General features: G+C 45.3%; 1 protein-coding gene across 2 annotated transcripts in view; it reads right to left on the reverse strand.

Moving 5' to 3' along the window:
• LOC127004947 (nephrin-like) overlaps positions 1 to 23,310 on the reverse strand; it is a 29,803-nt gene extending 6,493 nt beyond the window's left edge. For both annotated transcript variants that reach the window (XM_050873251.1, XM_050873250.1), the window contains exons 1-18: positions 22,628 to 23,310; positions 16,718 to 16,855; positions 15,694 to 15,873; positions 11,560 to 11,712; positions 10,770 to 11,027; positions 9,304 to 9,657; positions 8,359 to 8,478; positions 7,266 to 7,454; positions 6,918 to 7,029; positions 5,663 to 5,841; positions 4,731 to 4,917; positions 4,326 to 4,438; positions 3,752 to 3,854; positions 3,190 to 3,341; positions 2,278 to 2,404; positions 1,552 to 1,697; positions 996 to 1,171; positions 253 to 417 (exon numbers count right to left, since the gene is read on the reverse strand). In XM_050873251.1, coding sequence (XP_050729208.1) covers positions 253 to 417; positions 996 to 1,171; positions 1,552 to 1,697; positions 2,278 to 2,404; positions 3,190 to 3,341; positions 3,752 to 3,854; positions 4,326 to 4,438; positions 4,731 to 4,917; positions 5,663 to 5,841; positions 6,918 to 7,029; positions 7,266 to 7,454; positions 8,359 to 8,478; positions 9,304 to 9,657; positions 10,770 to 11,027; positions 11,560 to 11,712; positions 15,694 to 15,873; positions 16,718 to 16,855; positions 22,628 to 22,775 — 3,000 coding nt within the window. In that variant the 5' untranslated portion in view covers positions 22,776 to 23,310. The remainder of the gene's footprint in view (positions 1 to 252; positions 418 to 995; positions 1,172 to 1,551; positions 1,698 to 2,277; positions 2,405 to 3,189; positions 3,342 to 3,751; positions 3,855 to 4,325; positions 4,439 to 4,730; positions 4,918 to 5,662; positions 5,842 to 6,917; positions 7,030 to 7,265; positions 7,455 to 8,358; positions 8,479 to 9,303; positions 9,658 to 10,769; positions 11,028 to 11,559; positions 11,713 to 15,693; positions 15,874 to 16,717; positions 16,856 to 22,627) is intronic.
• Between the last annotated feature and the right edge of the window lie 281 nt (positions 23,311 to 23,591).

The following is a 23,591-nucleotide window of genomic DNA, read 5'->3' on the forward strand; positions in this document are numbered from 1 at the left end:
CTAACCTAGTAACAAAAATTGACCTCTCTTCTGTCCTCTCATTCCATTTTCTTCCGTCGGAGCAGCGTCTTAGTGGACATTTTTTCTGTCAGTTTATTTTTTTGCCCTTGAACTGCCTCCCTTGTCATAAAAAAAAAAATAAATGAGTAAAATAAAATAAATAAATCCCATCAGACAAAAGGAATCAAGATCCATCCAGGGCCCATTCAGCACCACACAGCACCTTCAAGAACAGCAACACCCAGTACTCACGGTGAAGTTTGTGGGCGGGTGAGGGCGAGCAGGCGGGTTGAGGGCAAGGGTGGAGGAGTCTGAGCCGAGGGCGTTGTTGGCGGAGCAGGTGTACTTGCTGTAGTCCTCCTTCTCCACCTCCAGCACCTCCAGCACTGACGCCCACAGCACCAGCCCATCCACCAGCTGCAAGAGTGGTGGTGATGGTGGTGATGAGGGTGAGGAGTTGTAGTGAGAGTTTTTGTAGTAGTAGTAGTAGTGGTGGTGATGATGATGATGGTGGTTAATATTAAAGGAGGAGAGGAAGGAGAAGAAAGAAGAGGATGAAAAAGAAAAGCATGTACAGGAAGAAGATAGAGAAAAGAAAAGGAGAAAAACAAGAAAGAGAAACAGAAAAAAAAGAAAGAAAAACTAAACTTGAATGAATGGAAAAAAGATCAAGGAAAATGAAAATGAAAAACAAAAACAAGAAGAACAAGAAAAAGAAGCAGATAAAAAAGAAAAGAAGGGAAACAAGAATAGGAGCAAATGGAAAAAAATAAAGAAAAAAAAATAAAACAAAAATTACAAAAAGAAGAACAAAAAGAGGAAAACAAAACAAATGAAAGATGCAGTAGAAGTAATAGCCATAGTAGTAGTAGCAGTAGTAGTAGTAGTAGTAGTAGTAGTAATAGTAGTAGTAGCTAATATAATACAAACAAAATCAACAACAACAACAACCTCCTCCTCCTCCTCTTCCTCCTCACCATCAGTTCAAATCATACCTGAGGGTCACGGAGGTCATACTTGGGCCCGGACTGGAGGGTGAGGCCGTGCTCGGTGGTCCAGGAGAAGGAGGGGGCAGGGGCGGCCCTCACACGGCACACCAGCCTCCCTCGGCCGCCTAAAGCCGCCCATGACCCACTTGCACCAGCCGCCTCCACTACAACCCGCGGCGGCTCTGAAGGGGGTGTAGTAGTAGTAGTAGTAGTAGTAGTAGTCTAGTAGTAGTAGTAGTAATGGTAGTTGTAGTAATAGTAAGAACATAAGAAAGCAAGAATAAGTAGACCAAGTTGTAGAAGCTGTAGTAGTAGTAGTAGTAGTAGTAGTAGTAGTAGTAGTTATAGTAGTAGTAGTAGTAGTAGTAGTAGTAGTAGTAGTAGTAGTAGTAGTAGTAGTTATAGCAGTAGTAGTAACAAAAGATAGAAAAAGTAGTAATAGTATTAGCAGAAAAAATATCAGTCACTCATCATTATATAATCATCTTAGTCATCATTATCATCATCATTACAGTCATCATCATTGTCATTACTCAGTCATCATCATCGTCATCATACTCACGCGTCACAATAACCTTGGTGGACACAGGGGGCGCGGAGGCAACCACATTGGAGGCGTGGCAGAGGTATAGGCCTGTGTGCTCCACCGTGGCCTCCTCCACCACCAGCCTGGCTATGCCCACGCCCGAGGAGAGGGTGTGGGCGGTGCTGTGGAGGTGGAGGTGGTGGTGAGGGATAGCGAAGAGAGGGGTGGGTGGGGAAGAGGAGGAAGGAAGGAGGAGAAAGTAAGGAGTGATGGAAGAGGAAGGAGGAATCACAAAGGAGTCAGCAAGGTCATCAGGGAGTCAGCAAAGGTCAAGGGGTCACCAAGGAGTCAGGAAGAGGTCATCACAATCAGCAAGGGTCAAGGGGTCACCAAGGAGGAAGAAGAAGGAAGGGAGGTAAGGTCAGGAGAGATGGAGGAGTAAGGAAGGAAGGAGGAGGGACAGTGAGAAGGAAGGAGGAGGAAGAAGGAAGGGAGGTAAGGTAAGGAGAGATGGAGGAGTAAGGAAGGAAGGAGGAGGGACAGTGAGAAGGAAGGAGGAGGAAGAAGGTAGGGAGGTAAGGTAAGGAGAGATGGAGGAGTAAGGAAGGAAGGAGGAGGGAGAGTGAGTAGGAAGGAGGAGGAAGAAGGAGGAGTATGGTGAGGGAAAGGGAATGGTGGATATGGTGATGATGGTGGTGGTGATCGGTAAGTATGTGACAATCTCTCTCTCTCTCTCTCTCTCTCTCTCTCTCTCTCTCTCACCTGTTCGTGCCGCTGTTCGTCCAAGTGAGGGTGGGCGGTGGGTTGCCCCCTGCCGTACACTCCACCGTGACAGCCCCCCCCTCCCCCACTGTCACCCTCTCCACGGCCTGCAGGTGCTCAGGTGCGTCTGTGGCAGGTAAAGGTGTGAGAGAGGTGAGATTGTGTTTTTTTTTTTGTTTTTTTTTTGTATTGTGATTATCTCCTCCATTTCTTTTATTTTCTTTCCTCTTTCTACTTTCCCTCTATCTCTTCCCTTTTCCTTTCCATTGATCTCTTTTTCTTTCCCTCAATCTCTTTTCCTTTTCCTTCTTTTCTTTTATTTCATTTCCTTTTTCTGCTTTCCTTCAATCTTTTCCCTTTTCCTTTCCATCGATTTATTTTCCTTTCCCTCGATCTCTCTTCCCTTTTCTTTCTTTGCTTTCCTTTTTTTCTTTCTTTTTTCTACTTTCCCTCAATCTCTTCCCTTTCCTTTCCTTCCCTTCTCTTTCATTCTGGTTGCAATTAGCAGTTTTTTTTGTATTGTTAATATCTTTTCTCTCTTTTATTTTATTTTCTTACTTTTCTTTCTATTTCTTCTTTCAGTCTCTTTCCTTTCCCTTCTCTTTAGTTTCCTTTTTTTTCCTTTTCTCTTATTTTCTTCCTTTTCTTTCCCTTCTATTCCCTTTCCTTTTGGTTCTTCTCTTTCTGTTAAATTCATTCCCTTCTTATCTCTTCCTTTCCTCTTCTTCCCTTACATTCTTCTCTTTCCATCCATTCCCTTCCTTTTCCTCTCCTTCCCTTCCTTCCCTTTCTTTCCTCCCTCCCTTACCTTCCTGCACACCCACCCACATCCATCTCCCCTTACCATCACCCACACCCCTCATACTCATCACCCCCCCCATTCCCTTCTCTCCCGAACCCCCCATCACTCACACTGCACATTGAGGGTGAAAGAGGCGTTGGCAGCTCCCCGGGGGTTGTAGGCGCTGACGGAGTACTCGCCGGAGATGTGTCGCCCCACCTTGCCCAGCCTCAGCTCCCCCTTCGTGGCCTCCTGCGTCTCCTCCCCTCGCCGCCACCAGTACCTGAAGGAGTGGAAGGAGGAGTGAGGAGGAGTGGAGGAGGGTTATAGGAGGAGGAAGATAAAGGAACAGGGACAAGTTTAGAATAAAGAAAAAAAAGGAGGATGGCAGAGGAAGTTTGAGGAAGAAAGACAGGAATGAGGAGGTATGGGAGATAGTTAAAGGAGTGATAAAGGAATGGAGGAGGGGCAAGGAGTGATGGAGAAGAGGAAGAAAGGAACAACAAAAGTGAGATGAAAAGGGGAGAAACAGGAGTGAGAAGGAGAGTGATGGAGGATGATGGAGGGATAAAGGGTGAGGAGTGATTGACAGGGAAGGAAGAAAGGAGGAAGAACAACAGTGAGGGGGATGAGAGGGAAGGAGGAATAAGAAGGGAGTACCACCACCACCATCACCACCACCACCAACATTACCTAAGAGGGCCGGGGTTAGCGAGGGCAGTAGCCGTCACCACCAGTTCGGCGCCTTCGTACACGTCCAGCTGCTCCGGGGGCTTCACGATCCAGCGGGGGGTGTCTGTGGGGGAGAGGGAAGGGTGAGAGGTGTTGGGAATGGGGCGATGCTGGTTGTCATGTGTGTGAAGAGACCCTTAACCTTACCTGACCATATTAAGTCACTATAGTCTTATTTTCATTGAGGCCCTTGCCAACAGAGATGCCCTTCTTCCCTCAGAAAGTTTGCTGCTGGCTTACTGGTGGAATATACGATGTCTGGAGAGCATCAATGTATTTTAAATAATTAACAGGAAACGTGAATAAAAATTTATCTAGTAACTCAAGTCTTTCCCTCTTGATTTGCTAATACATGTCAGTAGCCCAAGTCAGCACTTCAAGGATTTGTTTAGGAATGAGGGGGGTCAGCAAGGGGTCAGAAGAGGTTCAAAGGGTTCAGCAGGGAGTCAGTAAAAGGTCAATGTGGGTCAGCAGGGGTTAAGAGGTAACCAAGGAGTTGCCAAGGGATCAATGGAGGTCATCAGGTCACACTTACGCAGCACATTGAGGGTCAGGTCTTGGTGCACGGCGACCCCCAAGCTGTTGGACGCCTCACACTGGAAGGTCCGCCCGTTGTCATCCGCTGTGGTGCTCAGGTGAAGCTCGGACCTGGGGAGGAAAAAAGAATAAGAAGAGATGTAAGCAGAGAGGAGATTAAACTGGGTGAGGAAAAGAGAGGATAAGAGATAAGGAGGGTGAGGTGAGCATGTACTAAAGGAGGAACGAGAGAAGACATAGATAAATAGAAAGATATAAATAGAGAGAAAACAAAAGCAAAAAAGGGGAAAAGAAACACAATCACCACTAAATTTGAAACAATACTCCTCCTCCACCTCCTTCTCCTACCACCACTACTTCTACTACTACCACCACTACTACTACTACTACTACTACTACTCACCTGGTTACTGTTCCTCCAAAAGCCCCACTCGAGGTTGACACAATAGCCCCGTGGAGTGAGGCTGAGGTGGAGGTCCAGGTGATGTTAGACGCAGGCAGACTGGAGGTGGACTCACAGCTCAGTGTCACCACCTCCCCCTCCTCCACTGTCCCCGGTGTCACCTCCCCCGTCACCTCCCAGGGCGGAACTGTGGAGGGAGGGATGTGGTGTGAGTATGGAGGGTGATTGGAAGGAGGAGGGAGAGAGAGGGAGAAAAATATTGGGGGAGATTAGGAGGAAGGAGAGAGAGAGGGAGAAAAGGTGTGTGAAAGGAGAAAAAGGAGGAAGAAAATGAAGGGAAAGGGAAGAAGAGAAAAGGAAGAGAAAGATGAAAAATTAAAAGAAAAAAAGAAAACGAGATGAACAAAGACAAAAAAAGGAAAAGGAAGAGGAAGACAAGAAGGAAAGGAAAGAAAAGGAAGAGAAAGAAGGCAAAAGGAGAAGGAAGATGAGGAAGAAAAAGAGGGGAAAGAGAGGAGAAAGAGGTAGTGTGTGTGTGTGTGTGGGGGGGGAGAGAGAGAGAGAGAGAGAGAGAGAGAGAGAGAGAGAGAGAGAGAGAGAGAGAGAGAGAGAGAGAGAGAGAGAGAGAGAGAGAGAGAGAGAGAGAGAGAGAGAGAGAGAGAGAGAGAGAGAGAGATAGAGAGATAGAGTGTAGGGGAGATGGAGGTAAAAGAGGAGGTGAAAGAAACAGAGAGAAAAAGAGATGATGCAAGTATGTGGGAAGAGAGGAAGGAGGTGAGAGAGGGAGAGAAATATGATAGATAAGTAAATAAATAATGAATAAACAACTCATAAAGGAGAAAGAAAGGAAAAGAAAGTACAATCATAAGGCCACTACAACTACTACTACTACTACTACTACTACTACTACTACTACCACCACCACCACTCACACTGGACAGACAGGGTAGCGGAGGTGGACTGTGGCGTGGCGTTGGTAGCCGTGCTGGAGACATCGCAAGACACCTCCTTCCTGTTGTCCGCGGCTGTCACCTCCACCTCCACCCGCGCCTCCGTCACCCCCGCCTCCACCACCACCTCTGTTGCCACCTCCTCCTCCCCCTTGTACACCCTGGGGGAAAGGGGAAGAGGAAGAAGGGGGTTGGGTTAGTAGGGGAAAGTAAGGGTAATTGAAGGGCATGTTAGGAATGATTATATGAGGTAAGAGATGGAAACGGATAGATTGGGTTGATGTGGGAATGGAAGGGATTAGAAGGGGCAGATAGGAAGGATTATGAAGAGGTATAAGGATAGATAAATAGATAGATAGATAGATAAACCGAGATGAAGGGAGGGAAGGAAGACGAGGGTTAATGTTGGAAGGGAAGGGGAAGAAAGAAGATAGGAAAGATTATGAGGAGATATGAGGATAGACAGATAGATAAACAGATAGATAGACAAATATGAAGGCGAGGAAGAAGAGGGTTAATGTTGGAAGGGAATGGGAAGAAAGAAGATAGGAAAGATTATGGAGGTATGAGGATAGACAAACAGATAGATAGATAGATAGACCAAGATGAAGGCAGGGAAGGAAGATGAGGGTTAATGTTGAAAGGGAACAGAAAGAAAGAAGATAGGAAAGATTATGAGGAGGGAAAAATAGATAGATACAGATAGATAGATAGATAGGCATTGCAAGGTCAGAAAATGAGGGTCACCAGGTCAAGCTCACCAAAAAACAGGTCACCAAATACACATCACCAAATTAACCTCACCAAAACAAGGTCACAAATATGTGTCAAAATAAGGTCACCAACAAAGGTCACCAAATACACATCACCAAAACAAGGTCAAAAATATGTATCATCAAAATAAGGTCACCACAAAGGTCACCAAATCAACATCCCTAAAAGCAAGGTCACGAGGTTAAGATTACATAATTGAGGTCACCATACAGATCACCCAATAAGCCACAAAATAAGGTCACAACATAGGTCACCAAATCAACTTCCCAAAATCAAGGTCACTAGGTTAAGATCACATAACTGAGGTCACCAAACAGATCACCCAATAAGCCACAAAATAAGGTCACAACAAAGGTCACCAAATCAAGGTCACTAGGTTAAGATCACATAATTAAGGTCACTAAACAGATCACCCAGTAAGCCATGCAGGTCACCAAGGTCAGGGGTCACCATATATACATACCTGAGGGTGGGTGGCGGGTGACCTCCCACGCTAACGCAGGTCAGGTCAAGCATCGTCCCGGCTACTACAGGCTCCCGCAGGTCACTCTTGAACACGGGGGGACCTGCTGGACCTGTAAATGGGGGTGGGGGGGGGGGGGGGAGTAGATGACAATAATTTTAAAAAGAATAATGACAGTTTTATTACGACCATTACCATTTCCTCATCACCATCATCACCACCATTACAACTACCGTTCATCACCATCACCACTACCCCATCATCACCATCACCACTAAGTACCTTGTCATATCAATATCACCACCACTACCATCCCTCATCCCCCACCACCACCACCACCATACTCACGCGTTATGGTCACGGTGGTGGTGCGCCTGACAACCTGCTCCACCGCGGGATTGAGGGCCCGACACTCCACCTTGACGGAGCCCCCCCTCCCCGCGGCGCCCCCCACCGGGTGACTCACGCGCGAGGAGGTCACCCAGCCCCCCGCGCCGTCCTTGGCCACCACCGACCGGCTGTTCTCGATGACCTCGCCTGCGGGGGGAATGAGGTCACGAGGTTAGGAGGGGGAAGGTCAGGTGTTGGGTTGCATGGGGAGTTTTCGTGTGTGTGTGCGTGTGTGTGTGTTGGGTTGGGTTAGTTGTAGTAGTAGTAGTAGTAGTAGTAGTAGTAGTGGTTGTAGAAGTAGTAGTGGTTGTAGAAGTAATAGTGGTTGTAGTAGTAGTAGTAGTAGTAGTAGAGTAGTAGTAGTAGTAGTAGTAGTAGTAGTAGTAGTGGTTGTAGTAGTAGTAGTGGTTGTAGTAGTAGTAGTAGTAGTAGTGGTTGTAGTAGTAGCTGTAGTTGTAGTAATAGTAGTTGTAAGTAATAAAGTAAGAAAATAAGTAAGAAAATAAGAAAGAAAACAAGTTAGTAAAAAGTAAGAAAACTGACAAGAAGAAAAGTAAAAAGAAGTAAATAATAAAGTAATAATATAAGAAAATAAGTAATATAGGAAGAAAACAAGTATATGAGTAATCAAGTAAATAAACAATAAGTAAAAAAAATAAAGCAAGGAAATAAGAAAGAAACAAATGAAGTAAGAAAATAAGATCATAAATAAATTAGTCAGTTATTTTTATTATTCAACTTTATTCATTTTCTTCTACACATATCCATCTATTTTTATTTGTCCCCCCTCCCCCTCCCCCACCCCCTCCCCCTTCCTTTCCTCTCCCCTCTTCCACCCCCCCTCCCCCCTTCCTCTCCTCTCCCCTCTTCCACCACCCCTTCCCCCCTTCCACCACCCCTTCCCTCCTTCTCTCCCCCTTCCACCACTCCCTCCCTCCTTCTCTCCCACCCTTCCCCCTTCCACCACCCCCTCCTCCTTCCTCTCCCACCCTTCCGCCACTCCCACCCTCCTTCTCTCCCGCTTCCACCACCCCCTCCCCCTCCTGCTCACCTTGCACGGTCCAGGTGATGGAGGCGGGGGGGTTAGAGTCGCTGGTCTCGCAGGTCAGGTTCAGCGTGTCACCCGCCCCCACCTGAGCAGGTCCGCGGATGGTCACGCTGGCGGGGGGGTCTGGAGGAAGGGGGAAGAAGGGGAGAGGAGGGAGAGAGAGAGAAAGGAAGGGGGGATGGGGGAGGGTAAGGAGAGGAAGAAGGAAGGGAAGGAAAGGGGAGGAAGGAAGGAGAAGGGGGAAATGGGGAGGAAAAAGGAAGGAGTAGGGAAGGGAGTAAGGAGGAAAATGGAAAGAAGGAAGGAGGAAGAAGGGGAGGAAAGGGAGGAAGGAAGGAGAGGGGAGAATGTGGAGGAAAAATGGAAGAAGGATGGAGAGGGGGAGGAAGTAAGGAGAGGGGGGAAATGAGGAGGAAAAAGGGAAGAAGGAGGGAGGAAGAGGGGGAGGAAAGGGAGGAAGAAGGGGAAGGAAGGGGTGAAGTCAGACATGTTAGATACGAGTATATATTACGTATGTGTATTTGTTTGTTTGTTATTGTATTCTTCCTTCCTAAAAACACACTAGACACATGAAAATACAAACACACAAACAGGTACACAGCATAGTGATAACTGAGAACATATATATAAGTTGACCCTGAACAGACAAACAAACACACAACACAACTATCCATTTATCTTTCTATTTAATTATCTATCTATGAATCTATTTATCTAGCTATATATCTGTCTGTCTAGCTATATATGTACTTTTCTATCTGTCTATCCCTGTCTTCTCTCTCTCTCTCTCTCTCTCTCTCTCTCTCTCTCTCTCTCTCTCTCTGTTCAGACAATCACTCACACAACACGCCTATTCATCTATCAATCTATTTATCTAGCTATATATATATGTCTGTCTAACAATATATCTACTTCTCTCTCTCTCTCTCTCTCTCTGCATCCACTCACAATACACCGTCAGGGTCACATTAGCCGTCAGTGGTTCCTTCAGGAGATCATTGGACACCCGACACTCCAGCAGGGCGCCATCCTCCAGGGGCGTCAGGACAAGCTCATGGGCGTTCACCACTGCCCTGGACACACCCTGAGACGCGGAGGACGACGAGGCAGAGGAGGACGAGGAAGAGGAAGAAGGGAAGGTCGTAGTGGTCGTTGTATCATCTAACAAGTTCCCATCTCTGTACCACAAGACCCAGGGGCGCGGGTTCCCCCCCAGTGAGGTGCAGGTGATGGTACGACGCTCCCCCGCCACGGCCACCTCCCCTGGGCTGTAGCCGCTGACCATGGGCGCCCCCGGGGGATCTGAGGGCGCCAAAGAGAGGGTTGGATCCTGTTAATTGGGTTTGAGAAAGGAGTAAGGGGATTATGAGGAGGGTTAAGAGGGGAAGAATAGGGTAATAAGGGAAGTAATAGATGTGATGTTGATAGATAGATATAGATAGATAGATATAGATAGATAGATAGATAAAGAAAGAAGAGGGAGGAAAAAGAAAGGTAAAAAGGAAACAGATGAGGTAAAGAAGAAAAGGATAAAAAGAGGAGAAAGAAAATAAACGAATATAAAAAAAAATGCGATATGAAGAGGAGGGAGGGAGGGAGGAAAATAAAAAAATAAAAGATAGATACATAAAGAGAAAGACAGATAGACATATATAGATAATTAGATAGATAGAAAGATAGATATAGATAAATGAATAGAGAAAGAAAGAGAAGACGAAGAGGGAGAAAAGAAAAATGAAGAAGAAAGAAGAAAGAAAGAGAGAAAGAAAGAAAGAAGAAAGGAAAAAAGAAGAAAAAGAAGAAGGAAAAAACGAATAGAAGAAAAATTTGATATGAAGAAAGGAAGGAAAAGAAAAAAAAGAAAGAAAGAAAGAAAGAAAGGTGGGAAATAATGAAAGAAAAAAGTAACAGAAGAAAAGACAAAGAAAGAAAGAAATGGAAAGAAGGAAAAAAACAAGGAAAAGAAGGAAAAGACGAATACAAGAAAAAAACATTCGCTGTGAAGAAAAAAAGAAAGGAAGGAAGAAAACGAAAGAAAGGGAAAAAAAAAAGAATCGCAGAAGAAAAACAGAAAAAAAGTCCGCTATGAAGAAAGGAAGTAAAGACAGAAAGGAAAAAAAGAAGAGGGAAAGAAAAGAGGAAAGAAAAAAAGGAAAATAAAGAAAATAAAATCCGCTCAACCAACATTCCAAGACAACAGAGAAGTAAAACGAGGGGCAAATTAATCTCTCTCTCTCTCTCTCTCTCTCTCTCTCTCTCTCTCTCTCATCCCTTCCTTTCCCCCTCTTTCCCTACCTTCCATTTATCCCTTTCTTTCCTTTTCCTTCCCTTCTCCACATCTCTCTTCTTTCTTACTCTTTCTCTCTCTCTCTTAACACACACACACACACACACACACACACACGAACACTCACGCAAAACAGAGAGCGTAACAGAGGCTTCCATGGGCGGCTGTTCCTGTTGCTGCTGCTGTCGTTCCTGTTGTTGTTGTTCCTGGGTGCTAGGGGCAGATTCTGAGGGCGGCGGCAGGGGGGGCAGGGGCAGGCCGGGGTGCAGGGCGCGGCAGGTGAAGGCTACGGCGTCGTCAGCGGGGGTGGTGTTGACGGTGAGGCGGCTTCGTGTGTCCCAGCGGCGTGGCTCAGAGGATACCTTCGTGCTGTCCTCCTGAAGATCTGTGTGGTTGGTGGAGCGGGGAGGAGGGAGGTGACATAAGGGAGGAAGAAGGGAAGGGAAGGGAAGTGTGTGGGATTGAAGTGTTGGGGAGAAAAAATGAAGGGGAGAGAAGGGGATGGAGGGAAAGAGAAGGGAAGGGGTGTGGGAAAGGGAAGGATGGGAAGGGGCGAAGGAGAGGAGATGAAAAGGAAGAGAAGGGAAGGGATGGAGACGTAGAGGAATAAGGAAGGGAATGAAGAAGGCAATGGAGAGGAAAGGAAAAGAGAAGGAAGGAATTGGATAGGAAAGGGAACGAACAGATGGGAATATAAGGAAATAAGAGGAAGGGAAGGGAAGAGAAGGGAAGGGAAGGGAAGGAATGGAGAGATGATGGGAGAGGAGATAAAAAGGATGTAGTTTGTTATGTAAGCGAAAAAAAATCACACACACACACACACATAATAGATAAGAACAGATAAACTTAACTCTCTCTCTCTCTCTCTCTCTCTCTCTCTCTCTCTCTCTCTCTCTCTCTATCTATCTCTCTCTCACCTGGCGGGAGGGGGGCGCCGTCCCTGAGCCAGGCGACGCGGGGGGCAGGTCGTCCAGCCATCACCTCGCAGTCCAGGTTCAGCGCCGTGCCCGCCAGCACCTCCACCTGGGCCCCAGCACCCCACCCCACGATGCGCACCCCCGTGGGAGGCACTGGGGGGGAGAAAGGGGGTTAGTGGGGAGAAGGGGGATTAGGTTAGGTTAGGTGAGGGTGAGAAAAGGTTGTAAAGGGAGAAAGGGGAGAGAAGGGGAGGTTAGTGGGGAGAAGGGGGGAGGGGTTAAGTATTGGGGAGGGTAAGTAAAGGTAAATAATGGGTGAAAATAGGTTGTAGAGGGAGAAGGAGAGAGAAGGGGAGGTTAGTGGGGAGAAGGGGGGAGGGGTTAAGTATTGGGGAGGGTAAGCAAAGGTAAATAATGGATTAGATAATGGGTGAAAATAGGTTGTAAAGGGAGAAGGGGAGAAGGGGAGATTAGTGATGGGGAGGAAGAGTAATATCAGAGGAAAGGTGTGGAGGAAGAAAGGGAAGAGGAAGAGGGAGGGAAGAAACACAGGGTGGGGAGAGGTGAAGAAAGGGTGAATGGGGAGTCAGGGGGAGAAGAGGGGAGTAAGTAAGGGAAGAGAAGAGGGGAGAATAAGTGAAAGGGAGGATAAATAAGGGTGAAGGAAGGGGAAGGAATGGGAAGAAAAGGGGAGAGGGGAGAATAAGTGAAGGGGAGGATAAATAAGGGTGAAGGAAAGGGAAGGAAGGGGAAGAAAGGGGGAGAAGGGAGAATAAGTGAAGGGGAGGATAAATAAGGGTGAAGGAAGGGGAAGGAATGGGAAGAAAGGGGGAGAGGGGAGAATAAGTGAAGGGGAGGATAAACAAGGGTGAGGGAAAGGGAAGGAAGGAGGAAGAAAGGGGGAGAGGGGAGAATAAGTGAAGGGAGAATAAATAAAAGATAAGGGAGAATTGTGAAAGGGAAGCAATGAGGATTAATAAAGGGAGAAGGGTGAGGTAAGCGAGGGAGGGAGAGAAGAAGGGAGAGAAGATTGTGAGGGAGAAGGAAAGGAGGAGGAGGAAGAGGAGGAGGAGACTCAGGAAGGAGGTGATTAAGAACAAGATAAAAGGAGACGAGAGGAAGAGGAAGAGGAGGAGGAGGAGGAGGAGGAGGAGGAGGAGGAGAGGGAGGAAGAAGAAGAAGAGGAGGGAAAAACTAACACAATATAAGAGAGAGAGAGAGAGAGAGAGAGAGAGAGAGAGAGAGAGAGAGAGAGAGAGAGAGAGAGAGAGAGAGAGAGAGAGAGAGAGAGAGAGAGAGAGAGAGAGAGAGAGAGAGAGAGAAGGGAGAGAGAGAGAGGAGGTGATGAGGGGGAGGGAGGAAAGATGGAAAATTAGAGAAAGGGGGAGATACAAATTACTCGAAATGTCACACTTATGGAGGAAGGGAGGGAGGGAAGGGAGAGAGGGAGGGAGGAAGAGAAGGAAAGGAGGAAATGAAGATAGGAAAGGAATACATAAGGAAGAAAAAGGAGAGGAAGAAAGGGAGGAAAAAGAGAAGGGGAAGAAAGGGAGAATGAAGGACTTAGAGGTAAGGAGAATAAAGGAAAGGAAGAGAAGGAGGAAGGAAGGAAAGAAGAAGGGAAGAAGAGAAGGAAGGGAAGAAAGGAGGAAAGGGAGAAAGGAAGGAAAGGGAAAGGGAGAGGGAAGAAAGAGGGAGAGAGGAAAAGGAGATAAGGAGGAAGGGAAGAAAAGAGAAAGGGGAGAATGAAAGATTGAATAAGGGATAAAAGAGAAAGAGGAAAGGAAAGAGGGAGAGAGAAAAAGGGAGATAAAAGAGAAAGAGGAAGGGAAGAGAAAAAGGGAAGGAAATGAGAAAAATGAGAAAAGTAGGAAGAGAAGAAAAAAGAAAAGGAAGAAAAGAGAAAATTAAAAAAATGAGGAAAGGAGAGAAAAGGAACAGAGGAAGAGAAGGGAGAGAAAAAGGAATAAAGAGAGAGGGAGAGAAGGGAAGGATTAAAAAGAAAAGAAGGAAAGGGAGGGAGAAGAGGAAGAAAATAGGAAAGATGATTAAGAGGAAGAGGAGGAAGAGAGGAGAGAGAGGGCCAATTTGCATATCAAGAGGAGAAGGAATGGATATATTAGCCCCCCCCCCCTCACTCGCTCGCTCTCTCTCTCTCTCTGGTAAACACACACACACACACTCTCTCCCTCTTTTTCTCTCCTTTCCTTTCCTCCCTTGAGACTTCCCTCCATTTTTTTCTCTCCAACTCCTCCTCCTCCTCTCTCTCTCTCTCTTTTATTCCACTCAACTTAGCAATAAAATGTTTTCCATACGGTCTTCTTCTTCTTCTTCTTCTTCCTCCTCCTCCTCCTCCTCCTACAGGTATAATCGCTCATGGATGACGGCGACTTCCTAAACACATCTTAATTAATCCTCCTCCTCCTCCTCCTCCTCCTCCTCTTCCTCCTTCCATTCCATCATCACCTCCTTCTCCTTCTTCCCCTCCTTCAGCATCTCTTTTCCTTTCACACCTCACTTCCCCTCTTCATTTCCCTCCTTCCTTCTCCTCCTCCTCCTCTCCCTTCGTCTACTCCTTTATTCATGCATCCCTTTCACACCTCCTTCTCTCCCTTTCTACTAGTTAGGTTAGTAAGGTAAGCGGTGAGGAAAGGGAGAGAGAGAGGCAGATTAAGAAGAAGTTAGGTAATGTTCACAGGGGTTAGGTTAGGTTAGGTTAGGGTTGGGTTAGGTTAGGTTAAGTTAGGTTAGGGTTGGGTTAGGTTAGGTTAGGTTAGGTTAGGTTAGGGTTGGGTTAGGTTAGGTTAGGTTAGGTTAGGTTAGGGTTAGGTTAGGTTAGGTTAGGTTAGGTTAGGTTAGGTTAGGTTAGATTAGGTTAGGTTAGATTAGGTTAAGTTAGGGTTAGGTTAGGTTAAGTTAGGGTTAGGTTAGGTTAGGTTAGGTCAAGTTAGGTTGGGTTAGTGTGATAATACTTGGATTAGGTTTTTATAGATTAGATTAAGGGACTGGATTATGTTCACAGGTCGTTAGGTTAAGGGAATTACGTATGTACTTAGTTATTTTTACAAGTTAAGTCATGTTATGTTCTTGGGTTAGGTCAGGTCAGGTTTACAGGCAATCACAAATCAATCACTTCCCTTCATTTACATGTTAGGTTAGGTCAGGTCAGGTCAGGTCAGATTTACAAGTCACTCAGAAATCCCAGTTGTTCAGATTACGTAAGTTCAGATGTTAGATTAGGTTATTAGGAGATTCGATTAGGGTAAGTGAGGTTACATTAAGATAGGGTTAGATTCACAGCTTAGGTCAGGTCAGGTCAGGTCCAATTTACAAGTCACTCAGAAATCCCAGCTGGTCAGATTACGTATAGGTTCAGAGGTTAGATTAGGTTAAGTGAGGTTAAATTAAGATAGGGCTAGATTCACAACAGGTCAGCTCAAATTTAAAAGTCACTCAGAAGTCCCAGTTGGTCAGATTACGTGGTTCAGATGTTAGATTAGGTTAAGTGAAGTTAAATTAAGATAGGGTTAGATTCACAACTTAGGTCAGGTCAAATTTACAAGTCACTCAGAAGTCCCAGTTGGTCAGATTACGTGGTTCAGAGGTTAGATTAGGTTAAATGAGGTTAAATTTAGATAGGGCTAGATTCACAACAGGTCAGGTCGAATTTAAAAGTCACTCAGAAATCCCAGTTGGTCAGATTACGTGGTTCAGATGTTAGATTAGGTTAAGTGAGATCAAATTAAGATAGGGCTAGATTCACAACAGGTCAGGTCGAATTTACAAGTCACTCAGAAATCCCAGTTGGTCAGATTACGTAGGTTCAGAGGTTAGATTAGGTTAAGTGAGGTTAAATTAAGATAAGGCTAGATTCACAACAGGTCAGGTCGAATTTACAAGTCACTCAGAAATCCCAGTTGGTCTGATTACGTAGGTTCAGAGGTTAGATTAGGTTAAGTGAGATCAAATTAAGATAAGGCTAGATTCACAACAGGTCAGGTCGAATTTACAAGTCAATCAGAAATCCCAGTTGGTCAGATTACGTAGGTTCAGAGGTTAGATTAGGTTGAGATCAAATTAAGATAGGGTTAGATTCACAACTTAGGTCATGTCAGGTCAAGTCAGGTCACTCACGTATCACAGTGACGTTGGCGGCGGCCCAGATGGGTGGACTGTGGCTGGTCGGCCCCACCTGACACTGGTACTCGCCGTCCTCCGTGAGTGTGGCGCCCGTGATGGCCAGGTGGTGCTCCCCCAGCGAGGGCTCCCCGGCGTACTGGAAGCGGGGGTAGCCGGGCACGTCCCTCTCGAACCCTGGGGGAGAGGCAGGGGGAGGTTAGAGGCGCAACGTTTTTTTTTTCTTTTTTTTTTACAACAAAGGAGACAGCTCAAGGGCACAAAAAAAGGAAACAATAATAATAATAAAAAGCCCGCTACTCGCTGCTCCTAAAAAAAGAATCGAAAGAGGTCAATTTCGGGAGGAGAGGTGTCCAGATACCCTCCTCTTGCCAGATTGTCGTACTCAGCCGCTTATATTTCCCGACTTCCTACCTACCCCAAAACTGGACCCCAATAACGAAACTCATTTATAGTTATCGTTAAAAGAGTTAGATTCTGATGTTTCTTGGCAATAGTTAGGCGTCAGAAACCGGTAAATACTATGCTCTGAGTACGATGATCTGGCAACGGTGGTTAGAGCTGGGGTATTGAGAAGAGAAAGGACGAAAATGTTAGTGTTTGCTTTAGTAGATGGGAAGGTAAGGAAGGGAAGTGTTAGAAGGAGGAGGAGGAGGAGGAGGAGGAGGAGGAAGGCAGAGAGGAAACAGGACATAAAAAGTTAAATAGATTACAATATAAGAACAACAACTTAGATTTCAGAACACACACAAAAAAAGACTCTTCCTCTTCGTCCTCCTCTTCTTCCTCTTCCTCTTCATGTTCTTCCTTCTTTCTTCCTTTTTTCCTTCCTTTCCTTTTACCTCACCCTGTTCGTTCAATTGCATCTTCCTCCTCCTCCTCCTACTACTACTACTACTACTACAACTACTACTACAACAACAACTACTACCATACTACCACCACCACAAACACTACCACCAGTATCACCACCACGACCACCACTACTACTATTACTACTACTACTACTACTACTACCTACCCAATGCAAATCCATCCTTGGTCCACTGCGCCTTCCCCTGCTGATGCTCCACCACGCAGGACAGCAGGACGTCCCCCCCCTCCACCACCTCCACGCTCTCCGGCCGCACGCTGAACTCCTGCTTGCTCCCCGACGCTCCTGAAGAAGGGAGATGGGTGAGCGATGGGTTATGGGTGAAGTTAATGGGTCAGGATTGTTAGCTGGGGTGGTGGGTGATAGGTGATGGGTGAGTTAAGGTGAGGAATGGTGATAGGCCTATTTTTTTTTTTTTTTACAGTAAAGGAAGTAGTTTAATTAAGGGCAAAAAATATATGAAAAAAGTTAATGAGGAAAGGAAGGTGAGGAAGATGGTTAAGATGACGGGTGATGGGTGAGTTTTTTTTCTTTTTTTTTTTTACAGTAAAGGAGACAGTTCAAGGGTAAAAAAAGAAAATAAAGAAAACAATAATAAAAAAAAAGCCCGCTCCTTACTGCTCCTAAAAAGAGTACAGAGGAGTGGCCGAAAGAGAGGTCAATTTCGGGAGGAGATAGATAGATAGATAGATAGATAGATAAGGTCATTCATTCCTCCTTTTTCTTTATTTTTTTGTTATGTGTTTTCCTTCCCTTTCCTCCTTTCTTTCATTCCTTTTCTCCTTTTCTTGTTTTCCATTATCTAACATTTTTCTCCTCTTCCTATCTTCTCTTCCTATCTTCAGCTCCTTTTTCGTTTCCCTCTTCCTTCTTTTCCTCTCTCCCTTCCTTTGCCATCCACTTCTTCCATTATCTAACATTTTTCTCTTCTTCCTATCTTCAGCTCCTTTTTCGTTTCCCTCTTCCTTCTTTTGCTTTCTTCCTTCCTTTACCATCCACTTCTTACTCCACCTTCTCCTGTCCCTCTTCCACAGATCCCTCCCTTCTTCAACCTTCCTACTTGTCTTCCCTTTCTCTCTTTTCCTTTCCAGTCCTCCCCTTTCCCCACCATATCTCCTACCTAAGTCGCCTCTCTCTCTCTCTCTCTCTCTCTCTCTCTCTCATTCCTGCACCCTCAGTCACTTTTCTTCCTTCTGTTTTTCATTTCACGCCCTTTTTCTCTCTCCCTCCCTCCACCCTCCCACTTACTCTCCCTCCCTCTACCGTTCCCCTCCCTCCTTCCACCCTTTCTCTCACTCTATCTCCCCTCCACCCCTCTCTTTCTCACCCTCCTCCTCCCTTTTCTCTCTCCCTCCCTCCACCCTCCCACTTACTCTCCCTTTCTCTACCGTTCCCCTCCCTTCTTCCACCCTTTCTCTCACTCTATCTCCCCTCCACCCCTCTCTTTCTCACCCTCCTCCTCCCTTTTCTCTCTACCTCCCTCTACCCTCCCACTTACTCTCCTTTCTACCTCCCTTCTTCCACCCTTTCTCTCACTCTATCTCCTCCACCCTCTCTTTCTCCCTCCTCCTCTCTCCTCTCCTCCCCTTCCTCCCTCCCTCGTCGTCTCATAAAACAGTATATTTACAAACCTTTACGCGGCGGGGCGGTGGAGGGGCGCGAGTCAACACGGGCCCATGAAAGCCTATTGAGAACTGCCACAAAGAGGAGAAACAGCTGCCCCTTGTTGCTTGTGTTTACCCCCCTTTACCCCCCTCTACCCCCCTCCCCCCACCCCCCAGAATGAAGCAGTCCCCCCCTCCCATTCACGGATAAAAGGCCTACACACACACACACACACACACACACACACACACACACACACTGGCATACTGATATAGACTAAGGGTGTGTGTGTGTGTGTGTGTGTGTGTGTGTGTGTTTGGGAGGGGAAAGAAGACATAAGGAGAAAGGAGAAGAAAAGGAAGAAAGAAGGGAAGAGGGAGTGTGTGTAAAGAAGAAGAAGAAGAAGAAAAAGAAGAAGAAGAAGAAGAAGAAGAAGAAGAAGAAGAAGAAGAAGAGAGAGAGAGAGAGAGAGAGAGAGAGAGAGAGAGAGAGAGAGAGTAATGTGTTGTGTGACCTGTTTTTCAAGTTGGTCGAGATTGAAATTTATTAGATTTTACTGAGAATTAGAAAAAAACAAAGGACATAAAACAACATCAGAAAACAAGAAAAAAGAAAGAGAAAAACTAGAATGGATGGCGACAGAGGAAAAAAATACAGAAACAGACGAAGATGAATACAATAAAAAAGAAAAATATAGAGAAAACAAGAAAAAATAAGAAAAGAAAAAAAAAGAGTTGAGAATATTGTTTTCTATTTTCATTTCTATTTTGTTTTCCTTTTCTTTCACTTTCTTTTATTTCATTTACTTTTCCTCTCCTTTCTTTTCCTCTCCTCTCCTCTTCCTTCTTCTCCCCTTCCTTTCCTTTCCTTTCCTTTCCTTTCCCTTCCTTTCCCTTCCCTTCCTTTCCTTTCCTTTCCTTTCCTTTCCTCTCCTTTCCTTTCTCTTCCTTTCCTTTCCTCTCCTTCCCTTTCCTCTCCTCTCCTCTCCTCTCCTCTCCTCTCCTCTCCTCTCCTTTCCTTTCCTTTCCCTTCCTCTCCTTTCCCTTCCTTTCCTTTCCTTTCCTCTCCTTTCCCTCCCTTTCCTTTCCTCTCCTCTCCTCTCCTTTCCTTTCCTTTCCCTTCCTTTCCTTTCCTTTCCTCTCCTTTCCTTTCCCTTTCTTTCCTTTCTTTCCATTCTCTTCCTTTCCTCTCCTTTCCCTTCCTTTCCTTTCCTCTTCTTTCCCTTCCTTTCCTCTCATCTTCTCTCCCGTCTCCCTTTTCTCTCATGTTATTTTCTCTCCTCCTCCTCCTCCTTCTCCTTCTTCTTCCTCTCCTCCTCCTCCTCCTCCTCCTCCTCCTCCTCCTCCTCCTACACTGACCTGCCTCACCCAATCCACGCTCATCCTTAATTAGTTTACCTTCTGACCAGGTAACTCGCCTCTCACCTGCGCCCCTCCTCCTCCTCCTCCTCCTCCTCCTCCCCTGCATGCCTTCCCTCACTTATGTCTCCTCTCTCACTCTCCTCTTCTCTCTCTCCCTCCTTTCATCTTCTTATCCTCCTCCTCCTCGTCTCTCTCTCTCTCTCTCTCTCAGACTCCTTCACCCTCCTCTCTCTTCTCCTTCTCTTTATCTTCATTCCTCCTCCTCCTCCTACTTCCTGACTTCCTCTTCCTCCATTCCTCCTCCTCCTCCTTCTTCTCATCTCCCTTCCTTTCTCTCTCCCTTCTTCCCCTTTATCTCCCTTACTCTTTTTTGCTCTCTTTCCTTCTCCCTCCCTTCCAATCTCTCCCTCAACTTTCTTCTCTCCTCCCTTTCTCTCCCTCCTCTTCTTCTACCTAAGTCTCCTTCATCTCCTTCTCCCTCTCCCCTCTTCCACAAAATCTCCTCCCTCATCTCCTTCTACACCCCTCTCTACTACAGCGTCCCTCTTCTACCTCCTTCTCCCTTTCTCCCTTAACATCCCTCTTTCTCTTCTACTTCCTTCTTCTCCCCTTCTTCTTCTCCCTTTCTTCTTTAGCACCCTTCTTCTTCCTACCTTCTTCATCTGACCTTTCTCTCAGCATCCCTCTTCTTCCCATCTCCTTCTCCTACTCCATTATCTTTTGCATTCCTTTTCTATCTCCTTCTTCTTCTCTACTCTCTCTCACAGCATCCCTCCTCCTCTCTCCCTCACATCTTCCTCCACTTCTTTCTTCTCTCTCCATCATAGCATCCCTCTCCCTCCTCTTCCTTCTCTCTCTCTCTCTCTCTCTCTCTCTCTCTCTCTCTCTCTCTCTCTCTCTCTCTCTCTCTCTCAGCATCCTTCCATCATCTTCCCTTCATCTTCCACCTCCTCCTCCTCCTCCCTTCTCTCCCTCTCACAGCATCCGTCTCCCTCTTCTTCCCACCTCAGACTCCTTCACCTCCTTCTTCTTCCCCCTCATCATCTCCCCCCCCCCCCCCGCCCCCCCATCACCTATTGTGGCAGCGACAAAGCGCCGCTCGATCTGCCTACACAAAGCTTCATTGATTACCGTGTCCAGCCCTGACCCTGCCCCCCACCCCCCTCCCCCCCTGACCTCCTACCCCTGACCTAGCCTATACCCCCTTACTTCTACTTCCCCCTCCTCCCCTCCTCTACCTGATTCTGCGCCTCTCACCCCCCTGATACTCCCTCATCCTGACCTAAACGCCCTTATCCTAACCTTACCTTCCTTACCAATCCTTTTCCTCCTCCTCCTCCTCCTCCTCCTCCTCCTCCTCCCTCCAGCATTAATTTTCTTCACCGCCCACGTTTTTTCCTCCATCTCCCCTCTCTCTCTCTCTCTCTCTCTCTCTCTCTCTCTCTCTCTCTCTCTGACCGTGTACCCTTTCCCCCTCCTCCTTTTCCTTCTCCTTCTACTCCTCTTCCTCCTCCTCCTCCACCTCCTCCTCCTCCTCCTCCTCCTCCTCCTCATTCACAAATAGCACTCAAGTCGCCTTCACAAAAACGTTCTTATTTGTTTTCTTGTTTTTGTTTTCTTTTCTGTTTTCTTTTCTTTTCTAGTTTTGTGGCCAATGAGCGTGTGTGCTGTTTGTTTGTTTGTTTGTTGTTGTTGTTGTTGTTACTTTACTATTATTACTCAAACCATAATTAGCTTTTTTTTTTTTTACACTGAATTAGAAACATGAAAGGAAAAAAAAAGCAAGATTGTAATGAGTAAGTTGAAAGAAAATGGAGCAGAGAAAGAGAAGAGGAGGAGGAGGAGGAGGGAGTGAAAAGAAAGGAAAATAATGAAGTGAAAAATTAATAAAAAAAATAACGATAAAGGAATGAAAGGATGAAGAAAGAAATTTAAAGGATGAAAATATTTGAAAGTGTGCGAAGGAAGAAGATGAAGAAGGAAACTGAAGAAAATAATGAAGAAATAAAGTGAATGAAGGAAAAAAATGAAAAAAAGAAAATGAATAAATAAACCTATATAAAGAAAGAAATGAAAAAAAGAATAAATGAATAAATAAACAAACCTATATAAAGAAAAAAATGAAAAAAAGAATAAATGAAAAATAAACAAACCTACATAAAGAAAAAAATGAAAAAAAGAATAAATGAAAAATAAACAAACCTATATAAAGAAAAAAATGAAAAAAAGAATAAATGAAAAATAAACAAACCTATATAGAGAAAAAAATGAAAAAAAGAATAAATGAAAAATAAACAAACCTATGTAAAGAAAAAAATGAAAAAAAGAATAAATGAAAAATAAACAAACCTATATAAAGAAAAAAATGAAAAAAAGAATAAATGAATAAATAAACAAACCTATATAAAGAAAGAAATTAAAAAAAGAATAAATGAATAAATAAACAAACCTATGTAAAGAAAAAAATGAAAAAAAGAATAAATGAAAAATAAAGAAATATATAAATGAGAATGAGAGAAAAAAATAAGGAAAATGGAGGAATGAAAAATGAAGAAAGAAAAGGAGACACATAAAGAAAAGATGCAATAAAGAAAAAAAGAAAAAATAACATGAAGACGAGAAAAAGAAAAAAATCAAGGAAGCGAAAGAAGACGACGCCGTGAATGAATTAAGTGAATTAAAAAATAAAAGAAAATAAAAGAAGAAGCGAGCAAAGAAGAGGATGAGAGTAAAGAACAATAGGCAAGTAATTAAAATGAGGAGACAAGGAGAGAGGACAGATCAATTCGACGTGATTATCTCTCTCTCTCTCTCTCTCTCTACCTATATATCTATCTATTTATCCATTTAACTATCTAACTAATTTATTTTCTACTCTCTTTCTCTCTCTATTTTCTACTCTCTTTCATGACAGTCTAAACACACACACACACACACACACACACACACACACACACACACACACACACACACACACACACTAACACACAAAGACAAAAAGAGTATCCCATACAACACACACAGTCCCCCAACACACACACGTACAGACAAAAGTCCCCCCCCCTCCCCCCTCCCCTCCCCCCCCACATACCTGCCAGCATCATCAGAATCATCAGCAGACTCAGCATCCATAGACTAAGAGATGAGGAGGAGGAGGTGGCAGTGAAGGTGGTGGTGGTGGTGGAGTGAGGGGCAGAGGTGGTGGTGGTGGGGGTGGTGGGGGGCCATCGTGAGGTCATGGTGGGGGTGGGGGTGCCCAGGACGCCCCGGGCACGTCCTCCTCCTGCCCCCACGCCCACCACATTAATGCCCCGCGCCTGCTGATGGGCTAACCACCTGCCGCACCACAGAACTCCTCGCCCAACGCAGGACAGTGGGACCCGAGTGGCTTTGTATGCGACTAAGGGCCAGTTTCACAGTTCCCCATGATGGGTTAGTAGGCTCCCAAACCAATACCAGAGCCTTCGAAATTTCCTTGTATAGTGTCTGGTGTTTATATTTAAGTTCACAAATTTGATGAAACTATACAGGAAAAGTCTTGTGTATTTAGTGTGGCATCGAAGACCTCCCCATTTTGGATTGTATGGGATTCTAATGTTTGGTTCGGGCTGTTACGAAGACACTGTGTTGGACTGTGAAACCGGCTCATTGACTCAGGACAAAGACGCCGGGAGTTCTGTATCACGGCAACACGAAGACACAGCACAGCACTTTGCCACAGCTATTCAACATGTTAGTTTCGGTGGCACAACGAGGAGTATGTTTGTGTGCGAGACTTTTATTAACTTTGCCACAGCTATTCAACATGTTAGTTTCGGTGGCACAACGAGGAGTATGTTTGTGTGCGAGACTTCTTTATTGCGAAACAGATATTAGGGGTACTGCATCACCGCATCACGAGAACACACAGCACTTTGCCACATCATAAACCGCTTTCTTAACCACGAAGCAGCGAGAAAAAATATGAGAAAAAAATCACCACTCACACAAACCATTTCATAATTTATATCGAAGCATTTGTAATCAGTTTATGTATCATCTATTTTGGGGGGTTT

This window comes from Eriocheir sinensis, chromosome 29 (genome assembly GCF_024679095.1).
Source record: "Eriocheir sinensis breed Jianghai 21 chromosome 29, ASM2467909v1, whole genome shotgun sequence".
Lineage (NCBI taxonomy): Eukaryota > Metazoa > Arthropoda > Malacostraca > Decapoda > Varunidae > Eriocheir > Eriocheir sinensis.